Raw genomic sequence first — 24541 nt, forward strand, 5'->3', positions numbered from 1 at the left:
CATCCCCTCATTAAGGCGGGTACTCGTTCGGAACCGATAAGGGTCAGCGAGAAAACGCTTGTGATGATCAGTTGAATCCACATCTCTCACACAGTCCTAAAAACACTCGCGGATCAATGCTAATATCCACCCACTCAACGAACTTCTTCGGTTGCTAAATAGTATTTTAATTAACGTTTCAACGATTCAAATGGAGGTTGGGTATGTTGAAAGGATCCGGAAAGAGAAGTGCACCTAAGGAGTAAACAAGTCCAATAGACGTGTCGTACATAAATCCAAACCACTGTCTGCTCAATCCAAGCGACATCCACACAGATATGTCTAGTATTGACAATGTTGCTACTACGTACAGAGAGGGTATACTTGAACCATTTCTTCATCACTTACCATTCGTTTCATCTCCCCTAAATATAGATAGGCAACGTGGGGTTCAAGCCAGCCCAGTCCGGACCGGAAACGAATTCCTTGTCATCTATGAGGAAGTCCTGAACGAAACCTGATGAGCCCTAATACAAAACATCAAAAGAAACAGACGAACCAAAGGGCATTCAACCAACGCTCCCTTAACCTCGGACAGGCGGTTCTTGAGCCTCTCTAGGGTAACGCCAGGAATAACATGGCCCGTCTTAACCTTGGGAACATAGTTCTAGTCACTCCATTATCAGTCACCCACACCATCAATCACAACCAAAGAGAGACAAACCTCATAAGCCTTCCAGTCCCTAACCAAGTTCGACGGCACAGGACGGAACAACTCGGTAAACACTTCTCTGTTCTTCTTTGCGGTGTCATTCCACAGAGCAAGTGTAGCGTCTGAAATCGGATCAGCCACCAAGTCATCTTCCCTCAAGTGGAATTCTTCATCGTTAGGATGAGGAGCAGGATGCATGAACGAGTCGGGTTCCTTAGACCTCTGGAGGGGCCATTGAGGTTCGATAAGACCAAGATGTTCTATTATTATTAGGTTAGTGGTGCATAACTATGGCAACAGCAGGATATGTACCTCTGAATAGCTTACGCCTAAGCGATGCGGCAAATCTCGAAACCATGACACGTTGTCCGTTCATCGTAGATTCGATCATGTCGGTGTCTTCCACCACGAGTGCAATTTCCGAGTCACCGTCACCCTTTGAAGCACATGTTGGAGTATCATATACGAAGCAATCATTCAAGTCTTACCTTCTGACTTCTGTCATTGATATTAGCAGATCCCATCTGTGAAACGTGAAGTCAGAAATGCCATAGACATGATGGAATATACATACGATGACTCTGGTATCGTCGACGATCATCAATTTGGAATGAATATACAGCAATTCCGAGACGTATCTGTAGCAGCCCATTAGTAAAGGGGATGGCGATCTACGGACACAACTGACGCGTTCAATTCCTCCTCCTCCGAGCCTTCCCACAATTCATCTGCCAAGTGTGTTTTGTCATCAAGCATGTGCTGCGCCACGCTATCGCTAACAAGTTCGTCATCACGAATTTGCTCAGAGGCGCTCTCCCATCGACGAATGATTTCTCTGGCCTCCTCCTCTGTCTCGGGTATAGGAACCTGATGGCGAGATTTTTAAACAGTAGCAATGGAATGCATAAGATCACACACCTTGATAATAGTATCGTCTTTCTTCTTATCCGACGACTTCTCCGTGACGACTAACCCTTCTGTTGTAGGCTTAGGCAACGCAATGGTGACCTCTTTTTGTATCCCTTCTGAAACGTCGCCAATCCATATACGCGCAAGTGCAACCTGTGCCTCATGGAATTTGACGCCCGAAATTTCCTCCATTTTGGCGATATACGCAGCTAAGGGGTTACAAGCATTAAACATGGATACCAGGCAGGCAAAATATAGATTAAACCCACCGGGCGAGTTGATTCTATCATATGACCTCAAGTGGAAGAACCGAATGTAATCCGAGCTGCATCCAAGAATTATGAAGTCGCTTATTAAGAGAGATGATTGAAACCCACGGTTCATATCCAGCCTTCCTTATCTCCTCATAGATGCTGCTACCGCCGCGATTCATAGTGCGGTATTGGCCGGCCATAATGATCTTCAGCGAAGACTCGTCCTTGACATTGCCCGCGAATCCTGGAAGTTCTGGGATACAGATAATTACTCGGAACCTCTTTCCCTCTTGCGCCGCTCTGACGATACGCTCGACCAGAGCCTTCCCGATGAGATTAACAACCTGACCACCTTCTTGAGTAGCAGAAATACTAGAAAATATCGTTATCGCTGAGCTGCAGATAGAGGACGGAAAGAGAACGCTCACAAGAATTGATTCTCGACGTAGATGAAGTGATTCGCCTCGAGGATCAACTGGATGTCTGTGAAGAGATGTCAACCTTGGCCAAGATAATGCCCATAATACGACACTGACAGGCATTTTGGATACTGTGCTCTGTCAAAACACCATGGCTCCAGTCTGAGACACTGCGTATAACCTGGACTCGGCACGACGGTGTGGCTGGCCTCCTGTATTCTGGTTCGTCTTCGTCTTCTTCCTCATCACCGTGCACGTGGCGATGCCATCTCTGACGGTACTTGCGTCCCACCGCCGCCCAATGCTCACGGTGAGGGTGGCCTATCAAACGTTAGCAAAGACGACTACAGCCGGATTGCAAATACCCTTACGGGCAACAGCTTCATTGGGAGCCGCTTCGACGTCGTGGGGCAAGGACAGCCAGTCGACCTCCCTTGAACAAGTTTAGCAGAACAGATGATAATCACAGAAAGATCTCGTACTGATTCTCACGATACTACAGATAAGAAGGGTCGTCAAAATGGAAGCATTACTAAGAAGAAAAGAAGCTACTCGCCTTGCGCTTCTTGATTTCATTCCACCTCTCGACGAAGTGCTGAACGATATCCAGTACCACGGGTCCGGTCAAGGACATATGGACCTACGAAGAACGCATCAAACACACCGTATATCATGATAAGGTGGAGTACCTACATCATGCCAAGGCATCCTCGCGCTCTCCAAGATGGAAAGCGTGTTACTTGCATACCATCTCACGTCTTTGAAATCCATGATGCGCGCATTATTGTAATCCTGACCAGGGAACAGGGTCCGACTGAAATCCGTCGGGTGCACATCTGCGAGAGGGTGGTTATGCGTGTCCCACCGTCCGAAGCACAAATCAAGACCGCCGATGCACGCAAAATGATTGTCAACCACAACGACCTTCTCGTGGTGGGACCAGAACTGGACGCTATCCTTGGAACCGATGTGATCTGGGTGGCGCAGGCAGGTGATGTTGGGGTGAAGATCATCGAGGGTATGCTTAGTGTGCCAGGAGCTCATAGCCATCGTCTGCGTGACCTCCTTGTATACGATGACATAGATCTTGACGCCTTGCTCTGCCTTGCGCTTCAGCAAGCGATCAAGACGATATTCAGGATAGTCTGCAGGGGGACGGCGAAGGTAAAGTTCTGGGGTGAGCCACCAATCCTACAATATATTAGAAAGGTGAGACCTAGATGGTAGAACGATGAAGTTGTGGGCGTACCAAGATGAATATCGCCTCTTTGGCGTTCTCAAGCAGCTCAGAGAGCGCCCACATGTAATCGTGCCCATCAATGTGCCATTTCACAAAATTGCCTGCCCTCTCCTCTGCGAAACTGGAAAAGCGGTGGCTGTCGTTGATAGCCTGCCTAATCTCGTCAGCCTTTTTCTCTTCGGGATCATCGTGGCGGCCTGGATTTCAATATGTTGGACATCTCAACAAGATCTGATAAAGGAATAGCTTACGATTAGGACGCAAGATTCCTATGTGGGAAGGGTATGAACAGGGCTGCACTGAATGAGATCAGGCTCTCTTACCTACGGCTTCCTGCCTGGCATGCTCTATGCCATCTGGAATTTTGTCGATAATCTTTTTGAAGAAACTCATTCTTGATGAGCTGGCGTCGTGGTGGTACGAAGTTAAAGTGTCTTGAATCAATATCTAATAAAGGCTGGGCGGTGGGCGTCGTTACTATGATATGACATCATTTCCGTTGCGTCAAACCGGTTGCCAAGGTGACGTACGCCTGTAGTGTACTACCATGCTACAATATCTCATTAATGATTACGACCTTGAGCCAGTACTGCAAGCGTCTCGCTTGCTTATCGCAAATTTTAGAAAAAAATCATGAGTTTTTCAGGCAGAACGCAGCCGCCGATACTGCGGATTACACGTCCCACTGGTAGGGAGCTATTCTACGTCAGGAATACATCGCAGGAAGTCTGCTGTATGGTGAATGTGACACCACACACGCGCGCGCTCGCAGCGACTACAGCAAAAAATGCTTAATAGTCAACCATTCGAGAACTTTGAAAGGTAACCGTATTTCTTATTGTAATAATACCGCCACGGGCTATGAATGCAACCGAAACGCAGCTGAGCCGCTGTGAGAAATCTCGGGAGCTCATGTTAATGTAGATAGCAAGCTCTCACCGTCCGGGAGACCGTGGGACTGAGCAGTGAGAATCCCATCGCAAGAGAAACTCCTCCGAGAGATGACGTGACGCCAGAGAAATTCTGATAGCTAGGTAGCCTATCTTCGAATTCGGGGCCACAGAAGGGTCGAAAGAGAACTATGTACACTGACCGACAAAAATAAAGAAACACGTGGTTTTTTTGATTGGAGTCACAATAGCTCCTCAACGCTGCAATATTTTTTCAGACTTTCAGTGAGAGAAATGTAGCTTAATTGATGTAGTTTATTGTTAGAAAAAGAATGAGGTACATACATGAAAAAAATGATGAGATATAAATATGTTAGCCGAGAGTGTCATTTTTAGCAGTGTAAGTAAAATGAGAAAACAAGATAATTGACCTGACGAAAAGTCCAACAACCTAATATCTAGTATGCCTGCCCTTTGCCAATATCAAGGACCTCACCTGTGATGGGATACTACCATATAACGCATTGCAATACTCTTTTCCAAGTGCAGCCCACTCCTCCTGCAGAATGGCAAATAATGTGGCAGTCGTTGTCAGGTGACGTGGTCTGTTGTTCAGACGATGTTCGAGAGTAGCCCAAGCATTCTCTATGATGCTTTGGTCGGGGCTGTTTGGTGGCCAGTCCATTACAGAGATGTTTTGGTCGGCGAGCCACTTTTTCGTAAGCTGAGCTGTGTGCTTGGGGTCATTATCCTGCTGAAAAAGGACATCGTCGACTGAGAGTTCATAGTCCTGGAGGGTGCCGAGAAGTCCTTCATTAAGTATCTGGCAGTACTGGACAGCATTCATAGTGCCTTCCACCAAAATCAGCTGTCTGAAGCCCAAACTCATCATGCATCCCCAGACCATCACCCCCCCGCCTCCATGCTTCAACCGGGGCAACACGTTATGCACATCTAGTGCCTCACCAGGACCCCTACGACACCACTGCACTCCGTCTGACCCAAAGAAGTTGAATTTGGACTCATCTGAGTAGAGCACAGTACCCCATTTTTCTGCTCCCCATTCTGCATGTGCCTCTGCCCACACCCTTCACTTTCTAACATGAGCCTTCGTGAGCATTGGTACCTTCCACCTCTTGTAACCCTTCAGGCCCTCATCTGAAAGCCTGCGCTGCACAGTGCGCTCCGAAAGATGGTCGAAATACCCCCGTTGAACGTCGACCGCTGTCCAGCAGTTGTGACTACGGATTTTTCGCACGGCAAATTTAATATCTGCATCATCCATCTTGCACGGGTGGCCTCGCCCTTCGATGTGAGCATAGTAGTTCTCCTTCCCTTCATATTTGTGGCCAGTTTTGCAGACGGTAGAGCGTGAACATCCAATGACATTGCTGATTTCAGTGCAGGTGTGGCCTTCATTGAGGAGAGTGCAAATACGGGCTGCTTTCATAGGGGTAATAGGCACATTTGGTTTGCGAGGAGGAGGTGAATACATGATAGGAATTTCAGTGCAATCGGCCCAGGTGGTGGTTCAGATTCAAGTTGGTTCCGACGTTGATGTGATGCCATTACATCATCAAAATTGGCATGTGGTTTTGCAGCCCTCGTACTTTGCTCACTGACTGGTATTTTTGCCTCATTCTTTTCATAATATTAAACTACAGATATCAAGCTACATTACACTCACTGGAAGTCCAAAAAAATATCGCAGCGTTGAGGAGCTATTGCGACTCCGATCAAAAAAACCATGTGTTTCTTTATTTTTGTCGGTCAGTGTATTTTATTTTCCGTCATGTGGATGAAATATGGGTATGCAGCCCGGGTCCCCAAAATGCCTATTCTGAGCGTCTCCAATCAGTGAAAGAATGCATCTCTCAAAGAAAGTTCTCACCCTGCCTTTCCTTTGCCCATTCTACGGATGCCCCGAGCTGGAAACCCTATCTGTGACGTCTTGATCCTCGACCGGACGAACAGATATAGTGACTCAGCACAATCCTTTTGGACCTGCCACGCCCCTACACTCGCTCAATGATACAAAAGATGCGTTAAAAGGCTGGGCAACGACAACTCGGAGACAGAAACATGCAATTAAAGCTGTGATCCGCCAAAGCATCCGCGCGCCGTTGATGGCAGATCAAATAGTACTCTGTCGTTCTGCCGCGAAGCACCGCGGTGGTCGAAGTTGAAATTAAAGAACCACAGCACCCAAGGAGAGAACGACAACCAGAGACTTGAGGGCAATAGCCGAGCCATCAGGGTTGGGAGTCGGGATATTGGGGCACGATGTGGCTGTAGAAGCCGTTGAGCATGAGATGACGCAAGTTCCGATGAAATCCACGGTCCGTCCTAAATTGTATGGAAAAAAGTGTACAGGATTAGCAACAAGAAAGCTCTCACAAGATAAGACTATAATAGACTGTATGGCATGTTCAGGAGTAAGCCAGCAGAATGTTATGGAAAGGGGACAAGACTAAATGGATGATGAATTGAGCAGCATAGGAGATTACCTCCGCAGCCGACGTTTCTTGCGGAGTGGTGGCGGCGGCGGGGAACGCCATGAGATTTTCACAGATGATAACGAGCTTTCCAAATCAAGGGCAGTACGAGAATTTAGCTGTGAACGTATTCTGGGACCGATCTGGAGTATGTCGCGTTTATCAGCGAAAAGAGACGTTCTTGGACTTGGGAATCAGAAAGCCCTGAAGGGATATCTGGTCCACCCTTGCAAAACAGCGCGTAGTGCCAATAAATTTTGGATGAGTTGGTGGTAGAATTTGAAACGATAACGTTGAAAAGAGAGTTGAGGCCGGACCAAGGAATCCGGCGGACCGCGACGCCGGTATGACTCCACCACACTGCTTTGGATGAGCGCATCGATTCAGCGTCGATGATCAAGAAAACCATACAACAATTGACGCCAGAAAAATCGCTTGTTTCATGAGATTCGTTCAATTCTCTATAGAATTTCGTCTTGAGATCGAAATCCCGAGTCTGTAAGAATATTTAATTCCGCTGTCCTCGGAATACACTGAGACGAGTTGGGAGCTCTAGATCATCATAGATCACAGGAACTGAGGGCACTGATAGGCTATAACGCACCTGATCGTCCCCGTCTGTCATGGACTAGCAAAAGTAGATGGCCACGGCGGAAGTGGGCGCCACAGGTACCACAGGTTGGAGTTTCAGGGCGACTATGATTCTATAATATATTCGAAAGCTGGGACGTCTCCCAGTCCCCCTCAGTGAGTGATAGTCGATTCGAAAGCAACGATAATGTCTGATCGGAGTAGATACCAAAAAGGGACGCGTTATTTGTCCCTATTATAATGATGGCACGCGAAGTTCTCAGGCCTTTGTCTCGAACAATGCCACCCATTTTAAGCGCCTCTTATGCCTTTTCGGAATCTCTTTGACTCCTTTCATACTGAAATCCTCTCTGAATATTGGCGAACATGCCCCCCCAATTCGCTATCCCTGCTTTGACCAGCCATCCTTTATTATACACTCCCCCGCTCACGCGTTCACCTTCACCCAATGAATCACTCGATTCACACCATGGGGACGACAAGACTTCGTATTCAGACTCGGAATCTGTTATTTCGCAGTCGGGGTTCGACACGAAACATGATCATCGCTTAAAATTGTATCAACCAAGGCCAGAAGAAGAAGAGGCCAATCAACTTGTCTTGATTGAGCGACCTACCACGCTCTCTGAAGCGGAGGGTAAGTTCGCGAGCCAATGATACCGGAAAATGTCTGACATGTTACCACAGAATTGGCGGCGCAAATTGTGGACAGCTTGCGCCGTGAAGTGAGAATGGTCGAGGAGAACGAGATGCTTGAACAACAAATAATGTTCCGCGGATCCAGAATTGGGACGGAACGACCCCAGTCTAACATGGGTGTAGATGAAATCATGCAGAGCATGATGCCAAATTCTCAGAGACAGGCCACTAGACAACCGCCAGGCCGTCTGTTTATTGCCAACAAGGCTCCTTGGGCTATGGATGGCGGCCCTACCCAGGGGTACGGGACATCGGTGCCGGGGCGATCACCCGCAAACGGGTCGCCACAACCATCCAGAAAACGTGGAAAAGGAAAGAGGAAAGTGTAATAAAACCGCAACGCCTGGTAGCTGTATACATTGTATCTAACGTCATCTGTACAAAATATATATACTGTATTTTACTGTTACACTTGGAATTACAACAAATACGTACGAACACAGTTCCGTGAGTATCAATCATCGTCCTTGTCTTCCGAAAAGTAATCCGGCAGCGCGTCTTCCACTGTCTTGATCATATGTAAAATACTCCGTCGGGCGGCTAGCCGGCAGTCCTGATGCATGTATGTAGCGCTGCCCCAACGATCAAAGTCCTTTTGTACTTGTTTGAGTCTCCCCAGTACATCCGCCAGTCCTAAAGAAAGTACGGCATCGCCCCTCGTCTTCTCCTTCCAGAACTCGACCCAACTTTGGGAACATGAAGGCTGATGCCAAGTCGCATTGCAGGAGGGAGAGTGGTCGATACGAGGGGCGGTCAGTCTCAGTCTCTCCCACGTTCTCGATAGGCGATAGTAGCCCGTTAGTAGTCGTAACTGTTCTGTAGAACTGATGATCAACCGGCCCTCCTCGTCGACGTCGCCTAGGTCTGCAGGGCCTTTCTTGACCACTACAGGCTTATGCATGACCTCCAAGTAAGCCTCGCCGCGTAGAGACCGGAGAGCAAGTTCGTCTGAGAGAGACATGGCAAGATAGGCGTAACGTGGGGAAGTGGTCATGAGCTGCCTCAACAAACCAATCATCGTGTTGAGCAGCCGTTCGTGGTTGCACATCTGTGCCAGGCGCATTAAGCGAGTCAGCTGAGTGATAGTTTCGGGTTCAGAACCGAATAAGATAGGTGTCGCTGTTAGTGAAGGTTGTGTGAAGAATGAGAAGGGGAAAGTGGGCATGGGACTCGGACGGTGGTTGATGTATTCCTGAATAGCGTCAAGGGCCCATGTTTCCAGCGACTTGAAGGCATACTTGTTTGATATGCGGGCAATGTCGATGAGCTTGGAGACGTCCGTCGCTAGAGCTCGCATTTCCGGAGGTCTGGGAAAAACTCTTTAAGAGCAATGTCCAGAAGCAGCAGGATACACGCTGTGCTCACAAGGCATATAGTGCCCCGAGGAAATTTTTGAATTCTTTAGCGCTATCTCCCGTCAGAGATACGGGATTGTCGTCAGAGGTCCCTTCAGCCGGTTCGCCACCCTGAGGCAAGGTAAACATTGTCTTGAAAGAAGAGCCGTCCTTTGAAAGCATAGTTCGATGAACCTGTAAAAGATAAACAAAATTCAGTGCTATTCAACAAGTCGCTCGTCACGCACGTTGAATAAAGTATTCTCTACCAGAAGAACGCAGCTCCCGTCTTCCAAGTAAAAGGTATCGTCTCTTCTGATATTCCTCGCAGCCCTAACTTGTGCCCCAAGCTCGTCCGCAGAGTCTCTGTCTGACTGGCTATCGTCTGACCTTCTCCTCTTTCGACTCGAAGAGGCTGTTGCAGAGGCATCACCAGCCATAGGAACACAGACAGCGTCCACGTCTTCCTTCATGATGAGCGGACCCCAAAATTAGCACGGCTGGTTGCGGAGCAGCACCAGAACCGGCAAATCGCGGCACGAATCTGCCTATCTCCCGGCCGGTTATGTTTTTTGCATCATCTGTTCTCATATTCGCGTTGAATGGTCAGCGTAAATAGAAAAGTTGTGATTGCTCAGCGCCTGTGGCGACCACCATGGCGTTTGGAACCATCCCTTTGAACGACGGTACTGAGGTGAGCTAGTCGTCGTGTAGCGCGTTGACGTCACTGGCTGATTGCGCCTCCCAAGATCCCTCTTATTGCCTATGGAACAGGTTCAGTCTGGAAATTTCAGGATGTTGTGCCATACGTCGAGCAGGCCCTGGGGACAGGGTTTAGTCACATCGATACCGCTGCATGTGGGTGCTTTCTGTTATCGACAGGCGGCGTAATTTGACGGTTTAACATCCGAAGACTATCAAACCGAGGAGGGCGTCGGTATAGGAATCAGAGAGAGCGGACTCGACCGGAAGAGCCTTTATGTTGCAACCAAGTATAGCGGCGGAGATATTCAACAGGAGGTTCGAAAGAGCCTGACAAAGGTGTGAAGAACCCATTCATTGGTCGACTGAATGGTCCTTATCAGCGGGTTAGCTCGGCCTGAAATATGTTGACCTTTACCTCATTCACTCACCACGACTTGTCACGGGAGGTCTTGAGAATGCTTGGAAGGAGTTCGAGAAAATCAAGGAGGACGGCTTATCCAAGTACGTATTGTCGCAGGACTATCAGCGCCGGTTACTGACTCGGAATTCGCCTCCCAGGAGTATTGGCGTAAGCAATTTCGAAGTCGAACATCTTGAAAAAGTTGTCAAGACCGGAAAAGTCGTTCCGGCCGTCGACCAAGTGAGTGTCTCTGGCAGACCACTACCAAGGAATGCGTCTTGACGATGGTGGCGTAGATTAGCCTTCATCCGTACAATTACGCAAAAGCTGTTCCAGTACTCGAATATTGCAAGAAGCATGGCATTGTCGTGGAAGCTTACAGCAGTCTGACGTAGGTACCTCTCGGTGCTCCTTTTACATGGCATTCGCTTACAGGCTCCTAGTCCGATCACGAAAGCACCAGGAGGTCCCGTTGACGCCCCAGTCTCTCAAGCTGCGCGGCGCCGCAATGCAACGCCAGCCCAGGTGCTACAGCTATGGGTCCTCAGCAAGGGCGCCGTTATCGTGACGTAGGCTTCGAGTCGCTTAATCCATATCACTTCCCTCATTTTCAATTTCCCATTTCCAGAACAAGCTCAAAGAAGGAGCGTCTTTTGGAGTACTTGGCTGTAGCAGATCTTCGTGAGTTGTCATGCCTAATTGATTTATTGACTTGATTTTCAACTAATTGACGCGAACAGCACCACTGACAAAAGACGAGATTGCTGCAATTGACGAAGCTGGTGCGCTTGGGCCACCTGGTCTCTCGAGGATTCGTGCGCTGGCCGATCGCTTAAGGGTTCGGCCATGGCACACGGTCGCTTTGGGAGCACTGCTACTCATCGCTGGTTTTCAAAGGTACTACGTCCAGTAAGTAGGTTATTCTTGGAAATTTTATTTTTTGTCGCGATTGCAATTGCCAATTTGTAACAACTTTCAATCACATTCTCATGAGCCCTGCAACGGAGGCATTCCCGAAGCTGTGCTGCAATGTGCTACACCTGCTGCGTACCAACAAAACATCTGATGTATTCGCTTGTGGTTGCTCGTCTTGACATCATCAACACGTTTTATTGCATTGTCATGCCTTCATCGGGGTGGATTGACGAATACGTGGTTGATACTCGCTCAGGTATAGTGATAACACTTTAATTTTCCGAGTTCCCGGCTCAAATCCCGCTGGCAGAATGTACCGTCAAGCCTGGGACCGTAGTCGCTCATATCGTGTCTCTCAGTCGCGGTGCCGGGCCCGTACGTGTGTGTGGCTTCCTCACGACAGAATGCATGATCATCGGCCTAATTCGTGTCCGATCGGGAGCACGTCCAACGCTATCTCTGTTCTATTTTTAGAGCCCTTCTGGACAAGGTATGCACGACATACACAAACAAGATACCACTATAAAGCCCGAAAGGCTGAGGGGTACGCTTCTGTATTCAATACTTCCTCATCATATCTCTTGGATACTAGCCTTTCTCTGCTGAACTTTCATCATGTCTCGCGTTTTGGTCACTGCTCTTCCCTTTGCTTCTCGGCTTCACCCTAAGGTCGGACATGCGAAGGACATTCTTGCTCGAGATAGGGCTCGCGCACAGAAGCTCCTGTCTGGCGTGCAGCCTCATGGCCCTATGGGCATCCAAGAGTTGCGCGCGAAGAGGAGTCATCACCACCGCCACCACGGTGGCTCGGAAACCACTGAGCCAAGCGACCCGACTGGCGGTAGTGGAGGCTCAATCGACGTGACGGATGCTGGTGGGTACTTGAACGCATAGCCATATCTGCATAGGTGTTGATAGTGATCTTGTTTCCAGCCGTTACTTATACTACGACCGTGAAGGTTGGTCAGTCGGCTCAGGTTTTCACTCTTCTTATTGATACGGGTACGTATTCTTCGTTGAATTCTCTCGTATTTTGCTCATTCATTACACAGGAAGCTCCAACACCTGGGTTGGCGCTGATAAGGAATATGTTCCATCATCTTCGAGCAAGAGGTGTGTAACCTAGTACTCCTTCGTTGCTAGGGTGCTGATTGATGGCCTTCACAGCACTCGGAAGACTGTCGTATGTTTCTCTAGTTATGATGAAAGAATATCACCCAAACGTGTCGCGATCTGTAGAACGTCAGCTATGGATCCGGATCCTTCACTGGAACAGAATGTATACTTCACACTTGTCATCTCTAGTGACTTGCTAACATGTACCTTCAGACACCGACCAAGTGGAACTCGCTGCGGACCTTGTCATCGACGAACAGTCCATCGGCGTCGCCTCCTCTGCTGAAGGTTTCAGTGGAGTTGACGGAATCCTTGGGTACGCTCTCCTTTCTTTTCGTAGAACGATGTTTGACGTAGTTGGCCCGCAGCATCGGACCGGTAGACCTTACCGAGGGTATGCTCTACATCCCCCACTCTGTAACTGATGCTTTGACTGATTGCGAATCTCTCAGGCACTGTTGGTGGCTCGGGAACCATCCCTACTGTTACCGACAACCTCAAGAGCGAGGGTAAGATTGACAAGGAGTCGATCGGTATCTCGTACGTGCCGACGACGGGTACGGACATGGCGAACGGAGAATTGACCTTCGGCACTGAGGATTCTTCCAAGTATGTTTTAATTATCCTCATGTTGTTGCCTTGAATAACCCCTTGATTAGATATACGGGAGAAATCACCTACGTCCCGATCACTTCTACGTCTCCGGCTAACAAGTACTGGGGTATTGACCAGTCGCTTACATATGGAAGCACTACCATCATGTCAACTTCCGCGGGTATTGTTGATACCGGAACTACTCTTCTTCTTTTGTCCAGCGGTGCTTTCAAGAAGTACACGACGGCGACGGGAGCCAAGATGGATGAGTATGCCCTGTATTATATTCTCCATGAAATACGTTGACATGTTTTCAGGTCTACCGGACTACTTTCTGTCACTGAGGCGCAATTCGAGAAGATGCATAACCTTTCCTTCAAGATTGGTTCGGTGAGCTGACTTGTTCAAACACTGTAAGACCAAGAGAATGACTTTGGTGATCAGACTACTTTCGAGATGACCCCCAATGCGCAGATCTGGCCGAGAAGCTTGAACACCATGATGGGCGGCAAGGCCAATGGAATTTATCTTATCGTAGCCGACATGGGAAGCATGGATGGCTCAGGTCTCGACTTCATTGGTTCGTACCAATTTCCGCCTTTCCTCCAAACGCGATTGACCCATTCCTTCGTTCAGACGGGTTCGCCTTCCTCCAGAGGTTCTACAGTGTCTACGATACCACCAACAGCCGAGTTGGAATCGCCCCCACTCCCCACACTAATGACACTAGCAACTGATGACCTAACCGGCTTAGGTCATTCGTTACGCTTTTCAAGGACATTGTACTCTTCTTAGCACACGTGGAATTGTATATATATAACAGGTGATGCATCAACGCAAATCTTTCAGTGGAAGAGGTATTTATCAAGATGCCGGGACTCTTGGATCATGCAAGATACGGAAATTTCGGGGCAGCTTGTGAGCCAAACCAAACTTGTCTCCATCATTTTGCGGCAACTCGTATGAACCGATGCCTCCGAGCGTCAGCGACAGCGGTGCCAATCAGCCCAGCACGGACTAATCGGTGCTACTCTACAGCTTATCAGCAGAGAGGTAGAGCCATTTTACAGGCGCGAATCAATGCCAAATATCTGCAACTTGATAATAAACACTGCTTCCCGGGTGCCCATCCGGACACTTATTGTGTATTGCAGTGCAGTGTAAGGCATCAGTACCTTGGACTCAACCGCCTGGCTAACACATAGCTAATTAACGCAACTTTGCATCAGCTTCCCAGGGCCCCCTAATTATCCGTGATTGAGCACGCGAATCAGGGCATCTGAGAGGCCATGCGTTAACCTGCAGGGGCGAATTATGTCCGAGTCTCAATCAACGCCACCTTGGCCAGTGAAAAAGAGAACACCGAGTGGGAACGAAACTAGAAGCGAGCCTTGCCAAAGGGGAATATAGAACAAACCGATTTTCCTACCAGTGCTGTCCAGAAATTTGGATGTACTGTGTTTGTTCTCGGCGGACTGAGATTCGGCAGATACTGGTTTTACATGGGTTGCATAGAGATATGGATACTAAGTCGAATACTCTTAGGGCATCAGAACCTCGTCAAAACAATTGCGCTTCGAGAATCGAAAAGTGCCTCGTCTATCGAGTACCTTGGTTCGATGGTAGCGAAGGCTCCGAATCGGAGGAATCACGCTGCAATGATAGTGATATGTGAAGGGTTCGTATTCACTGGTTAGCATCCCATATAGTGCTGACAGTTCAGTATGTCGAGATGACCTTCGTTCGTTCAGGGTAGATGGTACGATATGTGCTTGAACATCGATGTGAGGAGAAAATATCTAGAAAATAAAAGATGGGGAAGACTTGAGAAGGAACATGCGAATATCGTGCAGTGGTATCTCCAGTCACAAGATCTCCGCTTACAAACTAACTTGAGGCTGTTGCAAGTCATGGGTGGTGGATGAGGTAGTCGCCGACTCAGGGCTGAGAGGACATCTCAGTCGGCGACAATCTTGAGGCCATCTTGAATCTTGAATCAAACCGAGAACGGTCGGAAGGATCTTAAGAGAACAGCATCCGGATAATGAATCAAGACACCTGCTAAGCGGTTGAGGGTAGCTTTTGTATACCGATGTGGGAGTTAATTCCTTTCTATTGCCAGGGTCTTGTGCCTTGACGTGGCTGCGAGGGCATTTCTTTCAGGTTAACTCCCTCGATGCGTCATAGTTTGCGGTCATATTGGTGATATCCTCCTCGCCTGGTGGACCCATGCTACCACCTCTACTACTACTGTTGGGGCCTTGCATAAAGGATAGAGGGTAGGACTCTGGACGCCAGCATAAGTCAATGCCTGCGAACTGGTGAATCAACGCACCGACACCGACAACATCATCGGCGTTGACGCCGCTCGATGCGGATGCATATATGTTGGATTCTGAGATGCAACGATGGGTGATCACCCCAGAAGATATTGGAATAGCCCTCACCAGAACTGGTGTTTGATGATTTTGCTTCCAATCCTAACTCGTCGGAGGTATTGGTGGACTCCGAGGACAATTGTTTCGCCTTGATGGCTGTCTGTAGCACAAACCTCAGTTGATTCCAAGCGAAAGTACAAGAGAGTCCGACGTACTTTCATTCTGTTGACCCAGCTACTGATGTCGGATCGCCATATCCCTGCATCCCTCCAGAAGCGGAAAGAATCCATAGGATGAAGGAGAAGGGCGCGTTCGTGATAGATATCACAGAAGGGCTGCTGAAACAGAGCATCATAAGCGGCGCTGTGTCTATATTGTAAAGTAAGAACGTGCGATATAAGATAGTTAGCCCGGAGCTCACTTGTGATGCTCCTCTTCGTCTGCCAACTGAGCGATACGCTCGCTTTTCAGCAAATCGTATGTAGCATTTGCATCCTCCATGATCTTTGCGATATTCTCCCTGACATTCGCAGGGGAGTAGGGACCATAGTAAGGATAGGTGAGGGAATATGCGATGAGACCGACGAAGACAGCCATGACAACAATCGGAGGAAGTCGCGAAAGCGAGGTCGAGGACAAGGCAAGCGTAATCAGTTGGTAAAGCTCGGGAATTGAGAAGGCTGACGCAGGCATTGCGATGAAGTTGATTCAATGAAGTTGTACCCTCTCCCTCCCCCCATTTATAGAGGAACCAAATTGAACCTCCGATATAATAGACTGGCAGCAAATATTAGCAAGCTCATTAGAAGACCAAATTGATAGGCGCTGGTACAAGAAACGAGGCGTCAAGTGCGTGGTTGTTGACTTGAGTTGTAGGACGACAAGTGACTGATCGATCAAAACAACTATAAGTAGCCTCAGGACCCAATTATCGGGGATAATATTTGTCTGTAGAGCTCCAATCCAGGAAATGCTACTTTTCGGGATTTCTGGGGTCTCCAAATGACCCCGTTTTCTGGGTTTTGCCTGATACTTTGCCTCCCAGAAGCCATTTCCCGGGTTTTTTTAGGACTATATCTGGGTTTTTTCTGTAGTATTCCATCAGACTGAAATGCCAGAAGCCTTTTCCTCATCTAAAAACGCACCTTTCACGAGCTTGGTCTTTGGCATGCGGTGCTCAACTCGTTCAACTCTGAATCGGGCGAGAGCCTAAGCCCTCCGACATCCCAGACCATCTACAGTGACCCAAAATCCGAAATTTGGCGCCATACCTTGCACAAGATTGTCGAATTTCTGGGGAAAAAATACATGGTCGCCTAAATGGGTCGAGAATCCTGGATTTTTGGTCCAAATTTGGATGGTTTTATAGGGATTACCCGGGGCCTCCACGGTAGATCGGACCGAAGCCGACTCTTGCCTTTTCCAAGTCGCCAGACAGTGCGCTTCCTTTAGCTCCTCTTCTAAGCTTGGTGAGCTACTCTTTCGATACTCAAGCTTAAGGGTATAAGCTCGTAATCCTGCTCTCTATCCAAACTTTCTGTTATCTATTCCGACTATTGCACTGAACGTGACTTTCCCATCAAGCTTAAGATCTTCAGATTGCCCGTAATTTTCAGCTCCTTCCAATCTCTTAATTGTTTTCTTATGGTCAGCCTGATAGTTCGGAACTAGTCAAAGTAAAGGGTGCCATGAACCGTTCCCCCTTGACCCTTGACTACCGTGGACAGAATGCGGGCTACTCCCAGGCTCGTTACCACATGTTTGGTATTTTGGCCTCCGCTTCGCATTCTCATCAAAAAGCCGATGGTAGAGTTGGACCACTCAAGTCCGTCCTTTAACTAAGCGCTTCTTAATTTGGCCAGCCAGTTCTCAGTGAACTCGATATAAATTTGGGCGTAGACATTACTGCTGCTGTTGAGCTGTTCTGTTTACCCGAAGCTCTGCCTGGCCTGAAAGATATACTATCTTAGATTCTTGTTCTCTGGTTTTTGATTGTGTCTTGTGGAACTGGATAATCAGCTGCCTACTTCCAATACTCTCGTAAGTCACCGCAGTAGTTAACCGAGACCACGCGATGCCAAGTTGGAGTGTGGTTTGTTTGGCCAGAAGATATTGTAGGCTCTCTGTAGCTCTCGCTGGTCAACCTCGGTGTGCGTCTCTAGTGTCGTTCTATATTACCTTCTGATGTTCAAACTGAGTAGCTCGAAATTGGTACAAGACAAGGCATGTTGAGTAGGCTCGGGTACAGTAGCGTGTCTCCTGGCGTACAACAGCCCATCAAGGTTTATCCCCTTCCACGTCGAGGAGGGCCCTGGAGTATAGCCATTACATGGTCCTATAGCTTCAGGCAGTGTTTGATCGTTCAGAATGGACGTTCATATTCCTATACGCTTGCATCGCATCGATCGATCCACGAGGTCAACAACGACTCGACTTCGGACTTTATATCCAGTATCTTCGCGGGAAGAACCATACTCTTTTGACGCATGACCAGTCAAATTTTTACGATGGGTGCTTATATCCTTACTCTGAGCCAAAATGTAAATCAATAATTAAAATATCGAAGATCAGAACTAATCTACGAATGCAGCACAGTAACTAACCATTGCGATCCCTTCGCTTCATCAATAACTGCGGAGGTTTGAAGGTGGACGAAGTATTTGCCTTCCAGGGCCTGCAAGTTCCGGTCCTGAGCACGCTTCAGAACTCTGAATTATTGGTTTCTCACAGGAGCAATATTTCGTTGCCCTCCGTCCTTAATCATCTGATTCTTGGTCCACACAGGATAATATTCGAACTTTCGATATCAGTCCCAGGAGAAGGGTCCATACAATATGACCATATAGGTGTCGAGGCCAACACGCACATTGCTACAAGCGCGGAGAAGACACTCATCAGAAGATGTTTGCTGTGAGAACGCTTACGGAGCTTTTGATTCTGCGAATACGTCGAGGCTGGAAGATGAATCTGGACCTCAGGTTCAAGTTCATCAAAATCATGGATATCACCGAGCTCTTGCAGCTTACGACTTAGTGTTCGTCCGGTTCTCGATTTTTGTCGTCTAGGCTCTTGTAAGCGTAATATGTGTATCTCCAACTTGGAGTCTTATGTGTAACAACAGCGAGTCTAGGCTCTGTGTATCGAATCCTGGTGCTGTTGATTCTATCAGACCTTCGTCCAAAAAGGCCTTGGCTTCGAGAACTCTCGGAACCGCTGTCAAACTGCGAATCCATTTCAGTCTCTTGATGACTGCCGGCACTGGTTCTTGAGGCTAAGCTTCCTCTTTTTGGATTGGCCATGCGAGCATGATCAATCTTGACTCGGAGGAACCTGAAAGCCCTACTCAGTGGTAACTTGATGGATCTAGTAGCACTCGGGGGCCTCGACTCACTACTCACTGCATGTCCATGAGGTTCACTTGAACCTGTGAGTGGGTCAATCGGTCATCGGCGTACGTCCCTCAAGTAACTCTTGTAATTCCCATGTCTCAAACGGGAGGTCTTCTCTGCGCAGCCTCCGCCTCGAGGACAGATGCCTCTTCAACTGAATGTTCAATTCCATTAATATTTCAATCTGGTTCTGGACGCGTCGTTCACTGATGATAGGTACTAGATCTCGAATTTCTACTCGAGTCCCCCCCACCGGAACAGTATTGATTTGTTAATCCGGGAGCTTTTCTGTCAGTCGCCCTCGGTAGAAAGACGGTTATCTCCGACCGTGAGCTGTGAATGACTGTGCTACGAGGTACTGCGCGTATTCCAATGGCTCCAGCGCGCGCTGTAGGGGAGGTGCATCAAACATGCGGGTTACAATCTCGCAGCTAAGGACTCCACCCGTATCCTCTTTGCTCCCTTTAGGAACCGCCTTTCCGTTCCCGTCGTCTCGCATTTACCACATTGAAGTCTCGCACTTGCGTTCTAGACTCTCCGTACTACGTACACCAGTGCTGTCGTCTGAACTTGGAGTCCGACGTCGCTTGGAAACCTACTATCTACCCCGGTATGATTCTCGATCAAGTGAAGTACTTATCTCTGACCTTTTTACTCAGCTCGGGAAATCAGGGTCTGCGATCCTCAGTGCGAGATGTCTTGATTCCATCGGGATCCGCTCGAAGTGTCGATAAGTCACTAGCGCCGGAATATATTCCAGGGTCCGGGGATCTGCACGTACCGTACCCTTACGCGTGATGTCGAGGAGGGTCCACATACGACACATGAATACCCTCTAAAATCGAATTTGACTGTCGATTAAACGACGAAACGTGTGTCCACTGTCGGCACGGAACAGCGGAAGGAAAATGTCCCCCACTTTCGCGTAGCAGCCTTCGGAATGAACAGGGAGTCTATGTAGCCTGGAGTCATGATTGTTGCGAAGGACGAGGCGAGCGGGCTGTTCAAAAATTGGTCCGGTGAGTCATCATGTTATACATAGTCGGAAAGCTGAAAGGCCAAGCTTTTCACTATAGAGTTCCGAACACATGCGACGTCGCCCTGCCCCATGGAAAATGGAACTGCGGAACGAAACGGATGATCAGTGAACAGGCGACCCTTAAAAAAAGGTAAAACGGTTGAAAAATCGCGAAAATACACAACTGAAATCATGCCGAAGCAGGTTGGAAATTGGAATGGCGCGATAACGATAGATTTTTTTGCTATTAGGTCCCTAGATAAGATAAGGTCTAGCATCACATCGCCCGCGCTTTGACAGCCGACTGACGGATGGACTCCGGAATTTACGTCGGCCGTATATAAAAGACGTACGAGACCGTTCCTCCTCTGGACCGCAGGAAACCCACCGTCTGATATGTCAGAAGACATACTTAAGCTCATGTGAACCAATAGAATGAGTACAATGTCCCTTGGCGCCGCGTGTCATGACCATGAGGGATGTTACTTTTCTTCTTTTTCTCATTGTCAAACACGTCTGATAAACAACACGAACGACCCATTGCCGACATGGAATTGTAATCAACGCCACAATTACAGCATAGTACCTGTAGTATATGATAAGAAAGCATACTCTAAAAAGGCTCTATAGTTCTATCTAGATGGTATATATTGCAAGTGAGATGGGGATGCAAAAATCTATAATGAAAGAGATCGCGGTAGAAGAGGGTCCCGGTTACTAATGGGCCCTTAGGCAATAAACATAGCATGGATAATCAAAAGAACAAAAGCAAAAACATGAAGACGATCGCAATAACATACAGTCGTTACCAGCCTGCACCGACCACCGGTAGCGCACCCTCACCCCGAACCGCTGCTTCGAAAAGGCTGAATCCCGGTAATTTCTCTCGCTCTCCGTTCTTCTCACTGTCTTCCTTACGCTCGACCTCAGTCAAAGACACTACCTTCTCCTTTTCCTTCTCAGGTTCTCCGCTGCTGCTATCTTCTACGATCTTAAGCGGCGCCAACGTAATCCTGGGGCTATTACCAGCCACCACTCCACGCGCCTGGACTGTGACTTTCCCGCGATGACGAGCTTGACTCAGGAGGTGTGACATGGGGGTGGATCGGCGTCATTCCGAAGGCCATCCGTACAGAATGAGCGAGATGATGATGATGATGCGAGGCGTGCGAAGGCATGTGATGTGGGGGGCTCGCACTCCGGCTCGTAGGGCTACTCCGTCCGCTATGACTGCTTTGGTGGTGGTGATGATAAGGCAACCCGGGAGGAGGCAGCATGGCTAGCACAGGTGAAGGTGCACGAGAAGGATTTGCGCTGTGCAAGTTGAGTCCCCTCATCGGGCCAAGAAAAGGACTTGTACTTGGCGTATGAGACGTAGAATTGCTTGTAGTTCTTATATTACTGGAATAGGGAGAGTGAGGCTGACGTCCATAATGACTTTGAGTAACGTGAGAATCTGAATCGGAGCTAGCTGGAGAAGGACTCTCGTGATATTGCGGGGGTGGGGGCACATGATGGGGGTGGGGATGATGTGATGGAATGTAGTATGGGTGATGAGGGTGGGAATGGTGAGCGTGCTTGGCGACGGCAGAATCGACGTGATGGCCAGAGTCATCCCCGCTTGAACGTGTGGAGAAGGGTGTCATCTGCCATGCGGGGCCGGATAGTCTGCGGGTGATTTTCCGTTCACTAGCGCTGCTGCTACCTGGGCCCTCTTCATCGTCTGAAACGACTTGATACCGTGACTGCCGGTGGTGGTGGTGACGAGGCTGATAGTAATCGCGCTCGTTGGAAATGCCAAAGTAGCCACGGCTGTCATCGTACGGATGAAGCGCCGGCGTAGAAACCGGCGAAGTCGTAGCGCTCTTGCTGAGACGTGAGGGATACTGTTGTAAAATGGAAAAATCAAGCCCCATGCCGCCTCGTGTACGTGTTTCGTATTCAGCTCGTCGCAGGGCTTCCGCATGGCGTGCCTCATACTCTGCACGGCGCAGCGCTTCCTCGCGTTCGAGGGCATATAACTCGTCCATGGCGACAGAGGACAGTGTCGTGAATGATGAGGTCGTCGTCGGGGGTGTGGTGGATGACTGAGGACGACTGCGCCGAGAATGGGGGATATCATAGGAACCGACAGACGTCGGCCGGGCATATGAGTCGTCCTGAAAACTCAGACATGAGATAAAGGCGCTTAAGCTAGTCAGATTGCAGCGTACCTCGTCGTCGCTGTTTGCTCTGCTTCTCGCTTTCTTCTTTACCCTGACTTGGGTTTCTTCTGGCTCATCGGTATGATCTGGAGAGCCAGTACCCCTCGACTTTGTCTTCTTGGGGGGCTGGTGGTGAGTGATATTGTTGTGGTCATTATTGTGTATCCGTGAATGCCTAGTGAGCTCGTCGCTCCTCGAAAACCGTTTTTCGCAGGACGGAAAACTGCATACAAAGGGCTTCTCGCCGGTGTGAGTGCGTATATGCCGTGTCTGGTGTTCCAGACGGCTGAAAGCACGGCCGCAGAGAGGATAAGGGCACTTGTAAGGACGAGGAACAGGCTTATCGGGTTGTGTAGAGGATACCATGGTGGTAGGGAACCAAAGGGGGGTGGGGCTGGCCAGTTGCCAGAACTTAAGGTAGGGTTGAAGAACAGAGCCAAGGGGTCGACCAGTGGCGAGATGACGGGCGTTTCAGGGCGGAGACCGCCGATCTTTTTCCGGGCCGATGGCTTATCCGCTTCCTCCACCGCCGGGATTAATATGATTCGCTCCGGCATGCCCCGGCATCATCCCCTCAGCCTGGGGTAGACGCCTTCCAGTCAACTCCAGACTGGAGTAGCCCTTCGAATTACCACCCCAGATTGCTTCCTTCTCTCTTCCATTCTTCCCACCTTACACGTTCTCCTTTCTATATTGCTTCCTCCTGATTGACCGTCACATTCACCTTTGGAACTTAGTTATTCCGGTCCGTTCCCCACCAACTATTTTCACGTGTACCCCCACTTCCCCACGCCAGCTGACCATTCCTTTCATTTATTTCAGATCATTTATTTTTCACCATTGCATTTAGTACTTGGCGGCCCGCCTTTCCGTCACGTAACTCTTGGGGCTGACCCACCCGTAGTAGATTCGTCCATTCATTCACGTTGTCAAGGTCGCGACTCTCCAGAAGTCGCTTCTAACCTTCTTTGTAAACGACCACTCTACTGCCGGAGAATTGCCTAGGACCTCGACCTTCCAGGCCTACGGGCGAGTCGATGTCCCCCACGCGTCTTACAAATCTCCATGCAAGTCTGCGGCGATAACGGCATCCAGACCCTGTAAGTCCCTCACCTGACTATCTATCTCGTACCCCTTCGAATTCTCTACTATTGTGTTGATGTACTGGACCCATACCCATACATTCCAACATACAATCTCGGATTTATCCCCCTTCCCGTGCCATAACCTCGTACATTTACTTGTAGAAGCTCGGTAGGTACACATACTCATTGACTCCGGTCCTCTAGCCTCAATATGTGTGCGTTCTGTTTGCCGTGACGACTGCGAGCTGCGAACACATATCAGCTTTCCACCGATCACTATGGGGGCGGGGTTCGGAAATGGGGTAAGGAACTTCTCAGGATTCTCGACCTCTATCGACTTGGACACGATGCTTTTTTCCCATGTCTACCATGTCAGCCACCTTTCCGGATGAATACCGGACATATCTTGGGTGCGCTTATCGTCGACTTCTGCCTGATGTTACTATTCGTTCCCCTCCCATTCGTCCTTCCGAGTACTCCGAGTTGTCTCTCGTATGGTCGGCTCCTTTTGTCAGAACCCCATATTAATTACATGTACACGTACTTGCAATGGTCCAGGTCAATGGTACCGTAATTTTCCAGGCCCTGAAAGCCGTCGGCTTTTTTAATCAGTCAGCCGCGTGTCCTCGTGTAAAACCTAACAGCACCTTCTGCCTGTCAGCCTCAAGTCGCGTCGAACCCTCAGCAACCCCTGACCATCCAAGTATAAATCGCGTCTTCACAAATTATGCGTCATCGATCACAGAGTATCAGTCCGTAGTTCCGAAACATATTTTGATCCCCGGGCGCTCCGTTCCCGCCCGACAGGAGGTGAATTAGGGGAAAAGAATTTGGTTCCGCCGTATCTGTTGCCCCAAATAGCCCGGTGGGGCCTTGATAACCAGGTCTATGATGCCGGACACAAGGGTCTTGGCCATTGCCTGGTCTCGAGCTTGGGTGGCGTAATCTTTGTGCTTCCAAACTCAAATACAATAACTGCACAGAGAGATAGGCAGTCTAGATTCCACTTGATTATAACTTGATAATGTATCACACGTTCTTCCTTGACACGTCACATCTATGACAATATCATGCCTATCATCCCGCCGCCGGAATCAATTTACTCCCTCCGCCACGGGGTGAAATCAGCGATGCGGGGAACTGTTGCGGGAACTTCTCCACTTAACCATTGACAGACTTCTCTTTTTCTCATCATTTTGGGCTCCTGTATTGTAC

At 48.8% G+C, this 24541-nt stretch overlaps 7 protein-coding genes across 7 annotated transcripts; 3 read left to right on the plus strand and 4 right to left on the minus strand.

Moving 5' to 3' along the window:
• Nucleotides 1-129: 129 nt before the first annotated feature.
• On the minus strand, nucleotides 130-4038 carry EV420DRAFT_1515344 (phospholipase D). Its single transcript, XM_060471885.1, has 19 exons — nucleotides 3837-4038; nucleotides 3765-3782; nucleotides 3523-3710; nucleotides 2967-3464; nucleotides 2830-2913; nucleotides 2756-2769; nucleotides 2645-2706; nucleotides 2391-2594; nucleotides 2283-2337; nucleotides 1978-2226; nucleotides 1870-1925; nucleotides 1610-1809; nucleotides 1380-1558; nucleotides 1266-1329; nucleotides 1180-1215; nucleotides 1004-1127; nucleotides 704-951; nucleotides 539-646; nucleotides 130-485 (listed from the first exon to the last, which is right to left on the minus strand). Exons 1-19 carry the CDS (start codon nucleotides 3904-3906, stop codon nucleotides 405-407), a joined length of 2538 nt encoding a protein of 845 aa, XP_060335325.1. The 5' UTR covers nucleotides 3907-4038; the 3' UTR covers nucleotides 130-404.
• A 3656-nt stretch (nucleotides 4039-7694) lies between these two features.
• EV420DRAFT_1760277 (uncharacterized protein) lies at nucleotides 7695-8517 on the plus strand (the record flags this gene model as incomplete). Its single annotated transcript, XM_060480615.1, has 2 exons — nucleotides 7695-8126; nucleotides 8177-8517. Exons 1-2 carry the CDS (start codon nucleotides 7856-7858, stop codon nucleotides 8515-8517), a joined length of 612 nt encoding a protein of 203 aa, XP_060335326.1. The 5' UTR covers nucleotides 7695-7855.
• Nucleotides 8518-8642: 125 nt separating this feature from the next.
• EV420DRAFT_1263300 (uncharacterized protein) lies at nucleotides 8643-9962 on the minus strand (the record flags this gene model as incomplete). Its single annotated transcript, XM_060467164.1, has 3 exons — nucleotides 8643-9495; nucleotides 9554-9717; nucleotides 9753-9962. 3 exons carry the CDS (start codon nucleotides 9960-9962, stop codon nucleotides 8643-8645), a joined length of 1227 nt encoding a protein of 408 aa, XP_060335327.1.
• A 215-nt stretch (nucleotides 9963-10177) lies between these two features.
• EV420DRAFT_1263632 (NADP-dependent oxidoreductase domain-containing protein) lies at nucleotides 10178-11540 on the plus strand (the record flags this gene model as incomplete). The annotated part of the gene is made up of 9 exons (XM_060467184.1): nucleotides 10178-10216; nucleotides 10272-10380; nucleotides 10436-10563; nucleotides 10616-10728; nucleotides 10786-10867; nucleotides 10924-11018; nucleotides 11071-11196; nucleotides 11256-11308; nucleotides 11368-11540. 9 exons carry the CDS (start codon nucleotides 10178-10180, stop codon nucleotides 11538-11540), a joined length of 918 nt encoding a protein of 305 aa, XP_060335328.1.
• A 478-nt stretch (nucleotides 11541-12018) lies between these two features.
• On the plus strand, nucleotides 12019-14357 carry EV420DRAFT_1031840 (acid protease). Its single transcript, XM_060465407.1, has 12 exons — nucleotides 12019-12416; nucleotides 12476-12544; nucleotides 12595-12655; nucleotides 12710-12725; nucleotides 12782-12821; nucleotides 12872-12974; nucleotides 13027-13052; nucleotides 13111-13267; nucleotides 13318-13521; nucleotides 13570-13642; nucleotides 13697-13832; nucleotides 13889-14357. The coding sequence occupies exons 1-12, from the start codon at nucleotides 12158-12160 to the stop codon at nucleotides 13987-13989; spliced, it is 1245 nt and encodes a 414-aa protein (XP_060335329.1). The 5' UTR covers nucleotides 12019-12157; the 3' UTR covers nucleotides 13990-14357.
• A 930-nt stretch (nucleotides 14358-15287) lies between these two features.
• On the minus strand, nucleotides 15288-16477 carry EV420DRAFT_1031880 (uncharacterized protein). Its single transcript, XM_060465408.1, has 5 exons — nucleotides 16052-16477; nucleotides 15846-15999; nucleotides 15700-15790; nucleotides 15588-15647; nucleotides 15288-15539 (listed from the first exon to the last, which is right to left on the minus strand). Exons 1-5 carry the CDS (start codon nucleotides 16321-16323, stop codon nucleotides 15412-15414), a joined length of 705 nt encoding a protein of 234 aa, XP_060335330.1. The 5' UTR covers nucleotides 16324-16477; the 3' UTR covers nucleotides 15288-15411.
• A 4282-nt stretch (nucleotides 16478-20759) lies between these two features.
• On the minus strand, nucleotides 20760-22980 carry EV420DRAFT_1032087 (uncharacterized protein). The gene is made up of 2 exons (XM_060465410.1): nucleotides 22251-22980; nucleotides 20760-22196 (listed from the first exon to the last, which is right to left on the minus strand). Exons 1-2 carry the CDS (start codon nucleotides 22605-22607, stop codon nucleotides 21060-21062), a joined length of 1494 nt encoding a protein of 497 aa, XP_060335331.1. The 5' UTR covers nucleotides 22608-22980; the 3' UTR covers nucleotides 20760-21059.
• Nucleotides 22981-24541: the final 1561 nt, after the last annotated feature.

Source organism: Desarmillaria tabescens (assembly GCF_030435595.1).
Source record: "Desarmillaria tabescens strain CCBAS 213 chromosome Unknown EV420scaffold_6, whole genome shotgun sequence".
In the NCBI taxonomy this organism is placed as follows: Eukaryota; Fungi; Basidiomycota; class Agaricomycetes; order Agaricales; family Physalacriaceae; genus Desarmillaria; species Desarmillaria tabescens.

Coding starts and splice junctions, on each gene's coding strand:
- EV420DRAFT_1515344 (XM_060471885.1), bottom strand. CDS start 3,906: ATGAGTTTCTTCAAAAAGATTATCGACAAAATTCCAGATGGCATAGAG. Junction 2,914..2,966: donor CGAGGATGCCTTGGCATGAT/GTAGGTACTCCA, acceptor CGTTCTTCGTAG/GTCCATATGTCCTTGACCGG. Junction 952..1,003: donor TAGGCGTAAGCTATTCAGAG/GTACATATCCTG, acceptor TAATAATAATAG/AACATCTTGGTCTTATCGAA.
- EV420DRAFT_1031840 (XM_060465407.1), top strand. CDS start 12,158: ATGTCTCGCGTTTTGGTCACTGCTCTTCCCTTTGCTTCTCGGCTTCAC. Junction 12,822..12,871: donor ATCCTTCACTGGAACAGAAT/GTATACTTCACA, acceptor ATGTACCTTCAG/ACACCGACCAAGTGGAACTC. Junction 13,268..13,317: donor GGCACTGAGGATTCTTCCAA/GTATGTTTTAAT, acceptor CCCCTTGATTAG/ATATACGGGAGAAATCACCT.
- EV420DRAFT_1031880 (XM_060465408.1), bottom strand. CDS start 16,323: ATGCCTGCGTCAGCCTTCTCAATTCCCGAGCTTTACCAACTGATTACG. Junction 15,791..15,845: donor GCTGGGTCAACAGAATGAAA/GTACGTCGGACT, acceptor TTTGTGCTACAG/ACAGCCATCAAGGCGAAACA. Junction 15,540..15,587: donor CGATGATGTTGTCGGTGTCG/GTGCGTTGATTC, acceptor GCTGGCGTCCAG/AGTCCTACCCTCTATCCTTT.
- EV420DRAFT_1032087 (XM_060465410.1), bottom strand. CDS start 22,607: ATGGTATCCTCTACACAACCCGATAAGCCTGTTCCTCGTCCTTACAAG. Junction 22,197..22,250: donor GAGCAAACAGCGACGACGAG/GTACGCTGCAAT, acceptor CTGAGTTTTCAG/GACGACTCATATGCCCGGCC.